The 19103-nt window shown below is 41.9% G+C and overlaps 1 protein-coding gene across 3 annotated transcripts in view; it reads left to right on the forward strand.

Moving 5' to 3' along the window:
* BTC (betacellulin) overlaps positions 1 to 18890 on the forward strand; it is a 43366-nt gene extending 24476 nt beyond the window's left edge. For all 3 annotated transcript variants that reach the window (XM_072773856.1, XM_072773858.1, XM_072773855.1), the window contains 4 exons: positions 7787 to 7910; positions 13079 to 13225; positions 15305 to 15415; positions 16816 to 18890. In XM_072773856.1, coding sequence (XP_072629957.1) covers positions 7787 to 7910; positions 13079 to 13225; positions 15305 to 15413 — 380 coding nt within the window. In that variant the 3' untranslated portion in view covers positions 15414 to 15415; positions 16816 to 18890. The remainder of the gene's footprint in view (positions 1 to 7786; positions 7911 to 13078; positions 13226 to 15304; positions 15416 to 16815) is intronic.
* The last annotated feature ends 213 nt before the right edge of the window (positions 18891 to 19103 follow it).

Here is a 19103-nt window from a genome sequence, read left to right on the forward strand (position 1 = left end):
TGAATGGTCTGATCTTCTACAGGGATTGCTTCTGATTTAAAACAAAGCAAAACAAAACACAGGCCAATTCTAAAAGTAGGTTGGAGAGGCTTCCTATATTCCCTGGAAACTTTTTGGAGCTGAGAGGGTAGTGACCTGGTGTTAAGTACTCCTTTCCAAGCATCCTGGAGAAGTCCTAACTGAGCCAGGACCATGCTGAGCAAGTCCTCCTGATGTGAGTCATCAGTTCCAGCCCAGTCTTCCTCTTTCTTCCCTCACACTAGTGGGTGGTCTGGAAAGTGCCCACAGGGGGTGGAATCCATTGGTGTCTTAGGTCATGCTTGTGTGGGTCTTGTCACTCATGTAGAGAGAAAAACAAGGCCAATTTTATGTGCTTGTGTACTTTTCTTCAGTTGAGTTTTAAATATCTGCAATGATGGCATTTTCACATTTCCTTTGGGGGTTATCCAATGATCCAATGATTGACAGTGTTAAAAAAGCTATGTCATCATTATGCTAAATGTATTGCCTATTTTTTAAATTTTAAAAAGAATATTTAACAAAATGTTAAGTATATAGTACAAGATTGTTAACTATATGCCAGATGTTGTATAGTAAATCTCTAAAAATTATTCATCTTGCATAATCCAAACTTCATGCCCATTAAACAACTCCTCTTGCCCCCCCACCCCCACCCCCAGCCCCGCAACCACCATTCTACTCTCAGCTTCTGTGGATTTGGGTATTTAGATACCTTTATAAGTAGAATCATGTGGTATTTGTTCTTCTATAACTGGATTACTTTGCTTAGCATAATGCTCCCAGGGTCCATCTGTGTTGTTTCAGATGGCAAGAGTGCCTGGTTTTCTTAGGCTGAATAATATTCCATTGTTTGTATAAACCACATTTTCTTCATCCATTCATGAGTTGATGGATATTTCGATTGTTTCCACATCTTAGCTATTGTGAATAGTGCTGCAATAAACATGAAAGTGTTTATTGGGAGTGCAGAATCTCTTTGAGATTCTGATTTCAATTCTTTTGGATAAATACCCAGAGGTAGGATAGCTGGATCTTATGGTAATTCTGTTCTGTTTTGTTTTTTTAAGAAAACTCTATACTATTTTTTTAGCTTGTTTAAGGTCACACAGTACATGGAGTAGCCTGAAACGAATTTGGAGAGGCTGGTTCCAGGATGTGTATTGTTAATCACCATGCTGAACTGCTAGAGTCATGAGGGAAGGTCACAATGCTGAGTATGTGAAGAAAATTCTGAAAATTAATCCTTGAAAGTAAACCCAGAAAAGACAACATGTTCTTGAAAAGGACTTAACAAGGAACAGGGCATCTTGTCTTTATTGACTGTGTGACTTTGGTCAAGTCACTTAAACTTTCGAACATCAGTTTGTCACTTGTAAAAGGAAGAAATGAATCAGATGATCTTTAGGAGTCGTCCTGATTTCTTTTTTTAAAAAAAATATTTCATTTATTTATTCATGAAAGACACAGAGACAGGCAGAAGCACAGGCAGAGGGAGAAGCAGGCTCCCCGCAGGGAGCCCGACGCAGGACTCGATCCTGGGTCTCCAGGATCACGCCCTCAGCTGAAGGCAGGCACCAAACTGCTGAGCCATGCAGGTGTCCCCATTTTAAATGACTTTATAATTTTATTTTCAAGTGGCCCCAATCTCTAAGCATTTCACTTTTAGTTTTTCCTTTTCTGTCTTGAGTAAGAAACTTACTCGTTCCTACCAATACTTCCGTGTACCTGCAGTGCAGCAGGCCCTGTTCCAGGTACCCAGGATGCATCAGTGAACAACATAGTCGAAGAGGAGGTCGAAGAGTTAGTGGGGAGAGAGAGGTGATGGGGGATGCTGAGTAGAACCTTGCCGGGGACTATAAAGCCTTCAGCTTTGAGTTTTAACAGCATCACTCTGGTGTCTGTGTGCAGAGGAGACGGTTAAGGGGACAAGTGGCAGCAGTGAGACTAGTTAGGAGTTGTTGCCATGGAGACTACTTCCAGTCTAGAGATAAATGTCAGGCTTAGACCAACGTGGTAGAGATGGAGGGATGATTCTGTGTATATTTTGACTACAACCAATAGAATGTTTTGATGAATTGGATGTAGAGTAAAAGAGAAAGAAGTCAAAGTGACTCTAAGACATTTGGCCTGAATAACAGAAAGAATGCAGGTATCATTTACTAAGATGAGGAAAGACCAGACTTTAGGGTGGAAATCGGGTGTTCCGTTTGGGTAGCGTTAATTTAAACTCTCAGTTAGACCACCAAGTGGAGATGTTAGTTGGACTGTTGGACACTGAAGGAAGAGATCTGGGATGGAAATATCAATTTGGGATTGTTACCATAAAGATGTTTAAAACCAGGAAATGTCCCAAAAGGGAGTGTCGAGAGAAGAGACGAGAAAACACGGAGTCCCAGTGCGTTGCAAAAGTTAGAGGCTGGGGAATATGAGGAAGAACAAGCAAAGGAGGCCTCGTACACACAAGAATTCCGCAGCAGGCACTCTTGAGAAACAGGAGATACAACTTTTCTTCCTGTTCATTTTTCTTTGTCTGCCCCCAGCTGTGAATAATTTTAAACATGCAAATACACTCACACACCAACACTAAATTCTTTTTTCTTCCTTTAAAGGGATAGAATGAAGGAGGGCAGCTCTAAGTGCAGGCCCACTCCTTCCACTCCGACAAGCCGAGAAGCCAGTGGCTAGCCCTCCTGGTCCAGAGCTGTGAGGGGCTGTTCTGATTAGACCTCCACATAAACATTTCCTAGGAACTCAGCGGGGTTAACAAGTACATCTGAGATCTATTTTTCTTTTCCTGGAGTCATCAGCTGTTTTACATTTCTGTAGGAAATGGCACTGGATGTAAAACAAATGGGAATCTTCAGACGAGAGGAATTTTCAAATTTTGCACTTCGTCAAGGGCAGTGTGCGTTTACATTCCCCTGTCTTAGGGTGATAGTTGGCAAGATAAGAAGGAAAATTAACTTAGAAAATACTACACTCCCTTCCTCACCTCCTGGCTCAAGAAGGCTATAAAAGGAGGAAATCCCTATTGGGAAGTTGCCGGGAAGCCAAGGATTGGAAGATTAAAGGCTCAACCTCTTCTCCACAGGAAGAAACTTCTTTGCAAACTGCTGTGACCACTCAAGCTTTTCTGTGCCCCAGCTATTCCCTTTTTAAGATCAGATATCTATGTGGGAAGATAAATGTATAGGTATTTGTTTTACTTCCTCTCTCTCCCTGTTAAGACTTATGAGACTTTTATCTCAAAATTTAGCCCCTCCCTTTAAATCTCCTGCACAGAGATTTACCTATGTATTTAACGAGGGGATTAGGTTATCACATTGTAATGGGAATTACATAAAATATATTACCCTTCGAGTTGATTTTAGAAGAGCTGCTGGCATTGACATCATTTATAAAAACATTAAATAGGTTAGTAATGAGCACAACTGGAATAACTAAGTGAATGTTTTACAAAAAAATAAAACTAGTGTATCAATTCCGAGGAGTTTTAAACACAAAAGCATCACAAGGCCTGTTCTGGTTTGAGAATAAGAACCATGTACAAGGGATCCCTGGGTGGATCAGCGGTTTAGTGCCTGCCTTCGGCCCAGGGTGTGATCCTGGAGACCCGGGATCGAGTCCCACATCGGGCTCCCTGCATGGAGCCTGCTTCTCCCTCTGCCTGTGTCTCTGCCTCTCTCTCTCTCTCTCTCTCTCTTTCTCTGTCTCTCATGAATAAATAAATAAATTTTTTTTAAAAAATCATGTACGAGAAAGACCAGGGAACTGTACCATTTAATCAAAGCATCCATCAAACTGAGATAAAATTCCATACTTACACTAAATCATCCGAATGTGTGCTATCTTCCTCTACTTTAGTGTGATCCAAGAGAATCTATTGCATCTCAATTAACTATTTATGTGATCCGAGGAAGAGGACTACTTTTTGTCTAACTGATCAAAGAAAGATGTTCTTACTCAGAGTTAGATGTTGTCATACACCTAACTACAGTAACCCTCATAGTTTCTTATCTAATTGGCTTTAGAATCCTTGGAATATGGCATCTCGAGAGGAGACAGAGATAGGATACTTGTGGTGCCAATCCACTTAGGAGATTGTGTTGCAACCTGGCCCGCTAGTGCCCGCTAGTGGATTTAGTTTTCCAGTGCAATTCTGTGGGACTGACTCCATCCCAGAGGATGTTTTGCTTTTGGGAACGTGTTGGAAAAGAGTGAGGTGGGAGGGAAAAAAGAACAATTTAGTTCCACCACCCCCGGTATCAGGGGAATTTTCATGTGAGGTTTTCAAGACCAAGTCATTTTCTTCTCAACAAAGAAACACAATACATGGGACTAACCATTCTTTTGTCATAGAATTAACTTTTCCTTCTTGATAAATTTGTCTGGAATGGAAGGGTAGATCTTGCCATCCCCCCTGCCCTATGTCATCAGGTCTCATGGTAGGCAGAAAATGTTAGATTTCACAGTTGTTCAATTTTCAGATAATGCGACCTTGATGAGTAATAGATGAAAGCTACTGGAATAGAAGATGCATATTGAAAGGGAGTATGCGATAAGCCTTCTCATTTCCATCAGAGAGAAGAGATGATCTCATCTGTTTGGGGGGGGGGGGCAGGGAGGTAGCACAGTATGTGTGAGGTATTTTTCTCCAGTTTTTAAAGTTTCGTAGAGAAATCACTGGACATTTTCTGCTTGGTGCCATAGAAGGGTTTTTAAATCCAAATAATGCTGGGAATATTTAAGATCATGTTTATTTGGCAAAGGAGGGAGCTCTGTGAATGATCCAAACAGTGCCTGGCAACCATTTCCCTGGCACGGGCCTGTGCTGCTTGGATGGGCTGAGGCCAGTCAAATCACTGCATCCAGCAGCTGCTGGGCAAGGCACTTTTTGGTATCTTGCTCTGTATGGTGTTTATTGAAAGGCCGGCTACATTTAAAGGGATACAACAACCAGAGGAATTAGTAAAGCTCAGGATACAGAGCCATACGGCTCATACCTAAAGTTGGGTATTCTCAGCATCATAGGAAGGGGCCTTTCTGGAGCACAGCAGATCTGTCACTAAGTCTTATTCCTTCTTAAATTCATCTCTGACCCCAGTTCCCCGGCCACAGGCCCATGTCACGTATGTTCGCATGGCTCAGGCAATGGCTTTCTCCTTGCCCCCAGCATCTTACTATCTGCAGATTCCCATCTAATACACTTTGATAAAATGCTAACCCAAAAAGTGTAGTTCTTACACACACCATTTAATTCTTAAGAACCTTCTGCAGCTCTCCTCTGCCTTGTATTTCAAGTATAAGCACCTCAGCCTACTGACATTTGATGCCTCTAACTTCCATTCTCAGCCTACATCCCCATGAAATCTGCCACCTACCGCCGCATGAGCAAGCTTGACCTGATCCTGAGCTTTTGCTCCTAACATCCTCTATAACTGAATAGCTTGCTTACCTCCTCCTAGAAAACAATCCATATTTTCCAGAACTTTTTCTTTGATTAGATAAGCACTCCTCGTAATGATACTAGGTCTCTCTTAGAATTGCCAAGATTTTCAAGATTCTAGTATCAACTCAGTCACTGAGGACCTGATTGTCCAGGGTCCTCAGCTAGGAACTTCTGAGTGCAGTTCTTACTTGAGCTCCAAAACAGCCCTCTAAGGTGGATGTTATCATCTTCAGTGTACAGGTGGGGAAACTGAGGCTCAGACAGCTTCGTGAGCTTGCCCAGACCCATGCAGCAAAGAAAAGGCAGAGCTGAAAATAAAATACTGACTTCCTTCGTCCTAATCTGGTCTTCTTTCTTTCCACTGTTTCCAGGGTGCCACAACTGTTTATGTGGTTACTAGGGCTGTCCTTACCGATGGGTTGCTTATTATTGCCTTTAAAATGCTCTATTGTACCCATTAAGATAGCCAAAATATGCTTTATTCTTTTGATGTTTTCCAGTGCTTACTCTAGGGCTCTGGAAATTGAAAGCACGAATGAAAGTTGATTATAAATGAATTTGCCAAAACATACAGATCTTTGTTTTTGAGACACTTCGTAGTTATTTCTGGAAAAAATCTCGGTAAGAGCCCACTGACTGGCACGCATGAGAGCAAATGCCTGGCACGCACAAGCGGTCGGCATAGCTGGCAGCCAAGTCACCAACCCTAACCAGGTCGGCCAGTCCTCGGCAACCTTCTGCTACCCCCTGAAACTTCATGACCTGCACCGCAGGGATTTTCTGTGTATGGATCATCCAAAGTCCTTGGCAATCCCCCTCTCTGGCAGCGCTGGGCAATCGTCTGTACTCGTTTTATAATATTAATTAAGAAGTGTTAGTAGTCGTTACTATTAATGTCACTGGGATGGCCGATGCATACCAGGCCCGTGTGAAATGCCCCTCGGAAGTGAACATCGCGGGCTGTCTGAGGGTGTGAGCCCTTGGTCACGACTGTGGAAAAGTCCAACCCTGGGTTGGAGCTGGCTCGCTAGCTGTTGTCTCTGGGCGTGGGCACAGCTGATGCAGATCCACACGGGAAACAGCCCGTTGGCATCTGCGTGCTGTTTCTCTTTGCCTTCTGCATGCGAGCAAGGGAGAGACCGTGCATGCTACTGTTCAGTTTCAAAGTTAGGCAATGAAAACTCTAAAGGTAAGACACGGAAGTCAGAACAGGATCGGAATCCTGGATATGAAGCTTCCTGTATTCTCCTTTTTCTTCAGGGCAAGGGAAATCATTCGGGGGGTTAAGCGAGAGGGGGAAGCTCTCATTCAGGCCAGCGTGACTGGTGACTGCCCGGTGTGTCAGGCTGGAGGCAGATGACAGCCCCTGCTGGCTCGGCAGGGATCAGGGTGGAGCATGGACCTCCTGGGTCTGAATCTCATTCCTGCCACTTACCAGCTATGTCATCTTGGAAGGGGACTCAGCTTCCGTGTTTGTTCTTTGTGTATCCACATACCTGAGACCAGAATGATGCTCACCTCACAAGGCCGCTATAAGCGCCAAGGCACTACATTAACCATGCATATAGTTAGCACCCCAGCATCTGGGACTCAGCAAATACTATGTGCATGTTGAAGGGAAGAGAAGGAAGGAAGGAAGGAAGGAAGGAAGGAAGGAAGGAAGGAAGAGGGAAAAGGAAGGAAGGAAGGAAGGAAGGAAGGAAGGAAGGAAGGAAGGAAGGAAGGAGGAAGGAAGGAAGGAAGGAAGGAAGGAAGGAAGGAAGGAAGGAAGGAAGGAAAGAAGGAAGGAAGGAAGAAGGAGAGAGGGAGGAAGGGAGGGAGGCAGGGAGGGAGGGAGGGAGGGAGGAAGGAAGGAAGGAAGGAAGGAAGGAAGAAAGGAAGGAAGGAAGGAAAGAAGGAGGGAGGAAGGAAGGAAGGAAGGGAGAAAGAGAGAAAGAGAGAAAGAGAAAGTGAAAGAGGAAGAGGAAGGGACGGGAAGGGCGGCCCTTCTCCGGCTCTGATGAATGTCTCGCAGAGAGAGGCCCTCTGTCCCCACAGCTACGCCCTTTAAGCGGCACCGAGGGTCCCGAGAGGCAGGCTGGACACACACTTAGCTGACATGTGTGACATTCCCACGGGGATCCCCGGGACTCCGTGTCTGGAGCTACCCAGATACTCGGAGAGCACAGAAGTCCCGCTTTTCCCCCCGGTGCGGAGAGAAGCAGAGACCAGCCCCTGGAGTATGTTCTAGAGATGAACTGGCAGGAGGGGGGAGGGTGATGCGAGGCGCATGCATGGCCCTGCAGCGAGTGGCTCACAGGCTCTTCTCACTCGCAGGGGCCGCGACCACCGCGCGGTGGAGGCGGAGGGGCCACTTCGCGCGCTGCCCCCAGCGCTACGAGCACTACTGCCTCAAGGGGAGGTGTCGCTTCGTGGTGGCCGAGCAGACACCGTCCTGCGTGTAAGTGGAGCGGCCGGGGCGGGGGGGGGGGGGGGCGGTGTTGCCACGTGCTGGGCCTGGGACCCAGGAGGTGGGCGGGGGGACGGGGTCCCGGGCCTGATGCGCTGCACCGGGTGGTGGGCCTGGGAGGGGGGACTGGGGGGGACTCCCGGGCCTGGAGCTCTGCACCGCGTGGTGGGCCTGGGAGGGGAGCGGGGGCGGCTCCGGGCCTGGAGCTGCACCGAGGGGCACAGTCCCCTGAGCCGCTGTGCGCCCCATCTGCCCCGGGCCACGCCCTCTGCAGCCTCAGGCCAACCGACCTTCTGTCCGTGTTAGGGACGCTCTCGGGCTCCCTTAATACCCCGGATGGCTCAAATGAAAGCGGCTTCTTCTGACCTGTGCCAGGGGCCGCATAATTCATGTGACTATGAAGGAGTCTTTTCCAAATTCAGAGCTACTTCTGCAGGTGTCAGCTAAGTGCACGGAAATGAGTCCAGTTTGTAAATAGAGATGTGCAAAGCCTGTTTATTATAAAAGGGAATTGGAAGAAAAGTGTTCTTTCCACATCTTAGAAGACTGAGTCCTTTTAATTTTATTCAAGCACAAACAGCTTTTTTTTTTTTTTTTGCATTTTAAAAAATATTTATTTTCTTCTAAAGAAATGTTCCTCTAAGTACTCCCTGAGACCTTTCCTGATGGATAGGCAAGGTGATTTTTTTAAGTATAATTTTGAAAAAAAAAAAAAAGTATAATTGTGACCTAAAGTTCATAGAATGTTTCTGTTTTTATGTGCAGTTCTCCCGTTATACTTTTTTTTTCATAAGTGTCTCAGAACAATTCCAATCCCTAATTTAATGGCACATCTAAGGGTCATGGACTTCATCAAAATTTAATTATAATTAAATCTAATTTAAAAATAAATATACTGGGTAATACTTAGAGGGGGATTAAGAGTTGCAAATCTAAGGAAATAAAAATATGTGTGTGTTTGTGTGTGTTTGTTGGGAAAGAAGAGAGCTGATATTTATTTTTATTTCCTTTACTTGCTCACTGGCTTAGGAGAATATATTGAGTTTTTAAAATATTTTTATTTTTTATCTCACTTTTTTTCTTTTAGTGAGAGAGGGCGCGCATACTCGTGCAAATGTATGGCACTGGGGTGGGGGGTAAAATCAAGAATCTTAGGCAGTCTCCACACCCAGCACAGAGCCCCACCTGGGGCTCCATCTCCTGATCCTGAGATCATGACCTGAGCCGAAATCAGAAGTCACTTAACTGAGCCACCCAGATGTCCCAAATTTTAAAAATATTAATACTATTTAACCCAGTACATTTTTCTAGCTTGTCCGTGTGTGTGTCTGCAGATTTATTGTTCTCTAATATTGCTGCCTTCTAAAATGAAAACCACAATATGTAATCCATTCAGATCAATACACAGCTCGCCCCCTTCAGCATGAGGCTAAAATTCATTTCCATGGCCTCCGTACCTCCTCTGATCCTGGCTCACCTTTCTAGCCATACCCCTCACTATTCCCAAGTGCTCCTCTGAGGTCCTACTTCCTTTCCACGCTTTATCACATACACTCCCACAGTCCAGAAAGCTTATTCTTACTGATGTTTTAAGATGCAGCTCAGACATCAGCTCCTCCGGACCCCTGCATTGATTTCCCTCTTCTCGGACACACGCACAGGTGTGTTAGATGGCCTTTCTCTGAGATCCAGTCACCCTTCTATGAAAACTCTTTTCCTCTGGAGCATAGCTGTTGGCTTCGCTGAGTGTCCTGCCCGTGACTATGAGCACCTAATGGTGGGTCTCATGGCCTATTCATTCTTTGTGTTCCGGTGCCAGGTACAGCGCCAGAGTTTAATAGGTGCTCAGGAAATGACTAGTGAATAAGTACGTAAGTCCCTCTAGCACAGTCCATTGACTGCTATGCTAACTGTCAAAATCAAGGCCTTACTCTGGGTCAGAAACAGCTTCCTAGTGGTAGATTGGTGCAGAATCAATAGTAAGCAGAAGAATAGAGGAGTCAGGACACAGATTTTGGAGTCAGATAGACCTACGCTAAGATTTCACTTGCACCAATTATACGCACTGCTAACAATGGTTCAATTACCTTTCCTGAGCCTCAGTTTTATCATCTGTAAAAGGGGATAATACTATCTCCCTTTCAAGTGTTGGAAATAAAGCAATATGTTAAGCAAAAATACCTATTATAGTACCCAGCACAGAGTAGGTGTTCCATTAAGTGTACTGCTGAGATGAGTGGGACATATTTGACCTGGGCCTGACGTTTTAGGTGACTTGGCATAGCACAGATTCAAGCAAAACTGCCTTGCCATTGGTGACTCTGCTACCTTCGAAAATTAGAAGTATCTCCTTTCTGCTTAGAATTACCAGGAGTTGTGGTTATGTAAAAATAGTTGTCTGCTTTTATAATTGAAAAAAAAAAAAAGGTGTGTTTCCAATAACTCAAATCCCCTTAGTCTTCTCAGTATTTTCTTGGAGTGGGGATGATTTGTTTCTGGATACATACCTTTTATTATTTATGCAACACAGTTCATTTAAGCAGTGTTACGTGAGCTTAGGTCATAACCCTGAGAGCCAAACTTCCTGTGCTTGAATTCCATCCACACTCACTTAATTTCTCTATACTTCAGTTTTTCCAACCGTAGAATGGGTTAATAATGGTACCTACCTCAAAGGTTGTTGTGAGGATCAATTGAGTTAATAGTTATAAATCTTACAAATAGTTACAAATAGTTAATAGTTATAATGGTGTCTGGTGATTATTTCAGAACAGTGATCCCAAATTTGATTTATCACAGTCCTCAAGGGTCATGGGCATCTTTAAAGATTATTTTATATTTTATAAGATGCTTATTAAATAAAAACTCATTTACTCAGTTATTCAGCATTTAATAAACATCTACTAGGATCTGGCACTCTTGACCTCTGCCTCTCTCATGGAAATGACCATTAGCTGATATATTTGGTTTGCTGAGAAGGGAAATAGCATGAGAGCCACTATAACTGGCTATGTAAAGGTTCGACCTTCCAGCACAGCTCCATTACGTTTCAACTTGCGAGAAATACTGCTTGCTGAGAAATTCAATTAAAGCATGCTTAAGCCACAGAACCCAGAACCTATAATTAGAAAAACATTCTAAAAGAGCAACAGGTAATTGCTGTGTATTTTATGGGCAGCGTTATTGTTTAAAAACGCCATATTTAGTAAATTCGTTAGGAAAACAAGCTAATTGAAAAAGACTATATTTGTAAGATTTTAATTATGGCCTTAAAAAAAAAAAAACTCGTTAAAAATCTCCCTCCCACATATGCAATTAAAGGTGATTCTGCTCCACCACCCCTCCCAGTTCCATCCTATGTGCAAGAGACTTTTGATATTTCAAGATATTTCTAAGTTCTCTTCCTGTGATTTTGACCTTGCAACCAAGATGCTTAGCTATCTTGCAGGAAGCAATTTTCCCTATTTATATCCTTAGGGTCCTTTTGCAATATATGCCATTAGATATCTTTTCTCTTTTTCTTGCATTGAGTATCGCCTTTCAATTGATGATTGTGACTGAGATAGTTTTTGTTATTGTTGTTTCAGGCTTTATTTCAGCTATAATGTTGGCTTTAAGGGATCTTCTTCCTTGGGCAAGCTAGACTTTGTGGGAAGTAACTGCCTTGCTTCTGTCGAATATAACCCATAGAATGGCCTGGCAATAGATCCTTTCTTTAAAAAATAAAAGCAGAACAAAATAAAACAACAAAATATAAATAACCAAGGTTACATAGAAATCTTTTTAAGGAGCATAATTTCATCTTTTTGAGATTTAAGTAATTATATAACCAGTAACTATTTTGTTCTGAATGAGTCTAAGGGGTCAAAAGGGCAAATATTTGTTAAGCAAAGGTACTGATATTACAACATACGTTTTCAATTTTGAAATGTCTTCAGACAACTTCTTATGTGACTTTTAAGCATCTACCATGATTCAGAGAATACTATGGATAGTCCCCAAATCACTGAGCCTTTAACTTGTTGAACATTGCTCAGACAAGACTTGGCTTGGTCAAAGGGAATCTGCTGTCGTGGGGTAAATCCTAAGGCTGTACTGATAAAGAGGTGAGAGATTAAGGAAAGTGAAAGTCCCTCTTGGAGATTTGTTGATTTCCAGGAGCTGCACTTCATGGGGGCCATGGAGAAAGGGGTCTCTTTACAAGGGCAGTAGAGGGCATGGTATACCCATCTGAAAATGGCCCTCTGAGCATCAGATTAAGGAGCTGGAGAGGACAAGACCAATTGTGTTTTGGGGAGATGTGGTTGGAGAGGTGGTAAATAGAAGAGTATCACCTAATCTGTGGCCACTGAGAGTAGAACTGGTGGGTGGAAGTTAAAAGAAAGAGAGAAAGGAATCCTGTTAAATCACAATTATGGAGCTTTCTAGGTGTTAGGCATTGGTCTACGAACTTTCACATACATTACCATGTTGGATCATATAAAACAGTATAATTTTTAAATAATTTTTAGCCAGAGAACTTGGGCATGTTGAGTGCCCTACGATGAATGGGAAGTCCTGGGGATCTTGAACTCCATGTCATGGTGATATTTCAGTGCTTGGGAATGCTGCAGAGGAATCTTTACCATCCCCTCTCTTTCAAGCTCAAAATCTAAAATTGTAAAATAAGTTTTAATAAATTGCCATCATCGCTGTGTATTTATATTAGCCATATTGCTAATGTTCAAGTGATGACAGGTTTTCAGCAAAGCAAAGAAAGTGAATTTATTCATGAACACAGTGTTGTACTGCTTTATTTGAGAAAGTTTTGTTTTTGTGTTTAAAGGAACTGCATCCTTTATTAATTGCAGTAATGACAACAGTGCTTGTTTCTTCAAACAAGAAATGGTAGATTCTTAAAAGTCTTGCATTGTTGGGCAGCCTGGGTGGTACAGTGGTTTAGCGCCGCCTGCAGCCCGGGGCCTGGTCCTGGAGACCCAGGATCGAGTCCCCTGTCCGGCTCCCTGCATGGAGCCTGCTTCTCGCTCTGCCTGTGTCTCTGCCTCTCTCTCTCTCTCTTTCTCTCTCTCTCTTGTTCTGTGTGTCTCTATGAATAAATAAATAAATAATCTTTTAAAAAAAAGTCTTGCATTGTTTACCTTGTTGTTTTATTTTTCCAGCTGTGATGAAGGCTATACGGGGGCAAGATGTGAGAGAGTTGACTTGTTTTACCTCAGAGGAGATAGAGGGCAGATTTTGGTGATCTGTTTGATAGCAGTTATGGTCATTTTTATCATTTTGGTGGTCGGTGTCTGCACATGCTGTCAGTAAGTATTTCTTAAATTTAATTTCAAGTAAATCTTAGAAATTGTATTTTGCTGTTTCTTTTTTCTTCTCTTCCTTCCTCCCTTTTTGCTATGATTAAAATACATCACTTTTTGAGGTTTACCATCACTTATATGGAAGTATCTACTTATAATAAAACACATGATGCATAGTTTTTGTCATTTTACTGAGCATAATTATTATACTTGAAAATAAAATGTGTATAAATCTCTTGATTTAAAAAAAACAAAACAAAACCCAGAAGAATGGTGGGCAAAAAAGGCAAAGGCGATCAAAGATACAGACTTCCAATTGTAAGATAAGTAAATCCCAGCAATAAGTCAATCATGTACGGCGTGGCAACTGTAGTCAACAATACTGTATTGTATGTTTGAAAGTTGCTAAGGGAGAAGATCTGAAAGGTCCTCTTCACAAGAAAGAACAATTTTGTAACTATGTATGCTGCCAGTGTCAACTAAACTTACCCTGATGATCATTTTGCAGCATATACATATATCAAATCATTATGTTGTATGCCTGAAACTAATACAATGTTCTATGTCAATTATATCTTTAAAAAAATCCAATTATGGAGTCTTAAAGTCAGTCATATTTTATGTGGGTTTGTTAGTACTAAATAAGACTTTGTTATCTTAAATTTTACCTAGACATAGTAACTTAGGAAGGTAGACACAAACACCCAAAAACATCCCCCTCACCACCCCCCCACCCCCCCCCCCGGCCAGGCCACAGTAAAATAATGGATTTTATTTACAAAAGATGATTACACTGTTTTTCCTTTTCATTATGTACCACAACTTTGGGAATCAAGAAACATCTTGATTTTTTTTTTCTCTGCAGCAGAGTGTTTTGGTACAATGCTTAAGTTAGTTTCTTTTGTAAAGCTAACAAAATTTGTATCAGACCAGGACTCCAGCAGAATATGGTAAAAGGACATTTTTTTAAATGTATTTATTTATTCATGGAAGACACAGAGAGAGAGGCAGAGACACAGACAGAGGGAGAAGCAGGCTCCCTGCGGGGAACCCGATGCAGGACTGGAGCCGATGTGGGACTCGATCCCATATCCCAGGATCAGGCCTGATCGGAGGCAGATGTTCAACCACTGAGCCACCCAGGTGTCCCAGAAGGACATTTTTAAAGTGCTATGTTCTTGTCTTGAGAACCTAGTCTAGCCTCCTAACCCACTGCATTTACTTTTGGGCTACTGTACACACCCAACTAGGATGTCTTCATGACCCCTTTCTTCACAAAAAAAACAAAAAAAAAAAACAAAAAAAACAAACAAAAAAAAAAAAAACAAAAAAACTTTAGTGTAGCTACCAGAAGTCTAGAATCTTTAATTTTTTACCCCAGCTCTGCCTTTAAATATCTTTGAGACCCTGGACCCTGGACAAACTTCTCAACATCTTTAAACTTGCACTTTATTTTCTGTAAAACAGGATGATTAAATCAGATAATCTTGTAAGATTCCTTGTAGCTATAAAAGGAAAAGATATTAATTTTTTTTATTTGCCTTATGACAAAAGGAGTTTTTGTAACATGAGTTTTGGGGCAGAGCTGAGAAATGGCCTATTTTATTATGTCAACTTTGAATTACGCTTTAAGAAACTGTACTGCAGTCCAGAGTATCTAACATTTTTTAACTTTTCTGACCTTAATTAACATATCCAGAGGCTACCTTCATTCTCTTGGTTTTCTTACGTCTGTTTCCAATTTGTACTCTTTCTTATTCACACACTAAATAATGCTTATTAATCAGTTTTGTAAAATAACTTGTCCTGAAAATTCTTCTTGTGCTAACCAAGCTTCGTCAACAACTAGGTGCCGTAGTCTTCCTAGTTAGGTAGCTCTACTCGATTCACACTTTGGCCTACTGTAGCTATCCTTTGAACCTATAAAAAGGTAAGTTAAGAGAGAACCTAAGATTTTAAGAAAAAAAAAGGAACCTACGTATTTTTAGCCATCTAGAAATAAGATCATAGGCCCTCTTGATGATTGACTTTGTGTTCACATGAGCTAACAGGTCTGTACTAATGTCTGACACTTTATTTTCCAAGTCCACTGAGGAGGCGTCGTAAAAGAAGGAAGAAAGAAGAAGAAATGGAAACTCTGGGTAAAGATATAACTCCAATAAATGAAGATATTCAAGAGACTAGTATTGCTTAATGGTAAGTGTGATGAATTTGGTAGAAGGGATACTATTCAGGTGATAGTTAACCTGATGAAATGGGCCTTAACTTTGTCTAGGAAATCAATGAGTAGATTTTGATTATGCTTAGAAACATCTAAAAGTAAATCGATTTTTTTCATGCAATCCAAAGCCAAATAAAAGACTTTCTCATATCTCTCTTTTGTGTGTTGCCCATTGAGAGGCATGTGGAAAGAGGACTTTTATATACTTTTTCTAGTGTGCTGAGGTCAACCTGCTTTCTAATGCTACATGGTTGTGGCGATTCTTTTATGCTTTTTCTTCCTCGCTTTTGGATACAAAGAGGAGATATTTTAGTTTCCACATCTCACATTGAAAAAAAATAGCAATAACCATGTTTTAATAATAACCACATTTGCTGAGCATTTACCCTATGCCAAACTCTTTAAATGTCACATCAATTAGGATCCCAGCAATATCCAACAAGGAGATTTTGACGAGAGTCTGGGAGGGCAGAGTTGAGGAACCCACAGGAACTTGGAGACTCCTGGAGCCTACACTGGCAGGAGGCTCTTCCCCTTCCATGCCTAAAAGGGCCAAGAAGATTACTTGGGCACTGAGAGGCTGGCCGCAAGAGGGGCCAGACTGTAGGAGCTGTATCGATGGATGGAAGTAGCTACTGCTGGAAACAAAACAAGGAGGAGGAGGAAATGCAGGAAAAAGTACTCCAAACTAGCTCATCTCCTGCCTTCAGATCTTCGGCAGATGCCTCCTGTTAGCCAAACCCAACCAGAACCTGGGGTAGGGGGGCAAGGGAGCCCTTCAGATGTATCAGCCACCTGGAGTGCAGAGCAAGGCACTCTGCACAGAAAGGCTCCGAGGGGGCAAACGGAGCATGGCGAGTAGATCAGCTGGCTACGGTAGTTTGGCTGTGACAGCGTCAAACCCAATCAGACCGATTTAAAATGCAGGGAATGTTTTGATGGGCATGAACTGGCCTCCAGAAGGAAGGTGGTCACTACCCTTGGGTGAGCCAGACTCCCACACAGGGAAACATTCGTTGTCTATTTCTGCTCAGGTATCAAGGACTCGGCTTCATCCTTGGCGAGTTCCTCTTAGTCGTAGCAGTAGCAACCCCAGCCACAGGCTTCCCTGTTCACACCCAGCAAGAGAGAGCGGGACTTTCCGTAGCTCTGCCAGCAGAACAAAGGGTCTCCTTTCCCAGAAACATCCAGCGGATGCATGCTGTGCAGTACATATTTATCGAGAAATTATATTTTTCTAACTTACTACAGGATGATACTAATCATGAATGAATTGAAAACAAAAATGTTGGCTCTAGGTTTTATTATTATTATTTTTAATTTGCATAGTACATTTCTTTTTACTAGTTTGCTGTCTCTTTCCTTATTCCTACAGACTATGAAGTTACCTCCAGGCTAGTGGCAAGCTGCAAGATGCCTGGCTTGTTTGAAAATGGACAGAATGTGTCTCAGGAAAATAGCCAGGAGAAATGAATTTTAAATAATGTATTTACTTTTTGTTTGTAATGTTAGTTTGCATTTTTTACTATTTTTGTAATGATACTTAACTTTATTATTGTTTAGTAATTGGGAAAAACCACTCAGTTCAGAAATTTTAATAAACTTCCACTAAAACTTCTGTCACCAGTCAAACAAAAAAGGAAGATGAGGAGTTTAGGTTTTAGGAATGGAATTACTAGTAAAGCTACTTTTTATCCAGCACTTTCCATGGACTGAGAGCTTAAAGTATATCATTTCCTTTAATTCTTTTAAGAACCTATGAGGTGGGCAGCCCCAGTGGCCAGCGGTTTAGCTCCACCTTCAGTCCAGGGCGTGATCCTGGAGACCCCGGGATCGAGTCCCACATGGGGCTCTCTGCATGGAGCCTGCTTCTCCCTCTGCCTCTTTCTCTCTCACTCTCTGTGTCTCTCATGAATAAATAAATAAATAAAATCTTTAAAAAAAAGAACCTATGAGGTATCTATTGTGATCCTCATTTCCCATATATGGGAACAGACACAAAGAAATTAAATAACATAGCCCAGGTTTACAGAGTTATCAATTGGTGGGGCCAAGATTGGAACCAAGATTTACCCAATTTCAGTTTGTGTTCTCAGCTATCACTTTTGTTGATCAGATTGGGTGCAACCTAACTCACTAATATAACCCAAGACTTTATACTAAACTATATTTTGCCATGACTCTGAGATTCTGGGGCTATTTTCCTGCAGAAACTTAGAATGGAGAGTCCTCACTCTGCGTTACTGTTACCATCACATTTTCTGGAGCATTGACTTCTATTATGCTTCTTTGCTCCTTTATAAAGTTTCCATGGCATGAATAAATTCCTACATTAGTAAATCAAACAGATTTGCCCCCTAGCTAGGGTAATGAATAAAGATGGGATACATGCCTGACAGTCTTTAGGGTCCACGTGTTTGTACTCACTAATGATACCACTGGGACCGGTTGTTTGTTCCAGGGCAATGGTCAGTGACAGCAGAGCCCAGTCACACTGTTTGTGACCATATCCTTATTTCTGTTCTTCCAAAAAGCATTACCTGTGATTGCTCTGAAGTGGATGTTGTTGCAAGGAAATCATGACCATAAGCATCTATCACTTGGGACCAGCCTGCCAAATGTTCCTTCAACTCCATTGCATATTTAATAAAGACCCTTTTAAAACTGAAAGAGCTAAATCTACAGTTAGCCAATATTCCACAGAATATGAAACTTTCTACAATGACTAATTTACAAAAACTGATGGGCGATGTCCCCAAATTGCTGAACTTTTATTGTGTGATGTTAGCCAAGCAGTTTTTCTTTCCAGAATCCTAGCAGATTTTACTTTGCAGTGTAGACTTCACACATGAAGTGAAGGGGAGAATTCACACCAAAGGGAAGGTTGGACGTCACCTTCTATCATACATCCTGTTTTGAGTAAGAATGAGGCTGTGTTCGCAGAAATAGCTCAAATATATTAAGAGCTAAGCCAAACAACTAATCATCTCCCAAACCCATTTTTCCTTCTGACTTAATAGCCATCCTTGAAACAGGATTATATCCAGTGGAGTCATGCTGCATATGCTTTATTTTCAAAAGTCTTCTTCTGGGCTCATTTATGCCCTTGCTTTTTCTCAGTGCCCTTTGATACCAAAGTGCTTGAAACAAATGCTTGTTACAGCATTTAAAAACAAAACACAATGCTATAAATGTTTCGTCTTCCCTGAACTGATGTTGGTTGACCAATGGAATCTCTCAAGCCAATTCAGGCTTGGGGATTTTGTTTTGATCCTAAAATGTAAATCATGTCTCTTAAAATTTGATGGGTCTGATATCAAGAAAGAACTTCAAAGATTTTCATGTCTTTTAAAAATGTATTTTATAATTGCCTTGCATGATCTAAATGATGTTGTTTATGTAAACTGTCAACATTATCATATAATAAAATAAATTTATTTTTAAAACAAAGCAAGCATATTTATTTGGAAATTTTTTATCAGTACCATGAATTCTTTTTTTTTTTTTTATTCATGATAGGCATAGAAAGAGGAGAGAGAGGCAGAGACACAGGCAGAGGGAGAAGCAGGCTCCATGCCAGGAGCCCAATGCGGGACTCGATCCCGGGACTCCAGGATCGTGCCCTGGGCCAAAGGCAGGCGCTAAACCGCTGAGCCACCCAGG

This window comes from Canis lupus, chromosome 13, assembly GCF_048164855.1.
Source record: "Canis lupus baileyi chromosome 13, mCanLup2.hap1, whole genome shotgun sequence".
In the NCBI taxonomy this organism is placed as follows: Eukaryota; Metazoa; Chordata; class Mammalia; order Carnivora; family Canidae; genus Canis; species Canis lupus.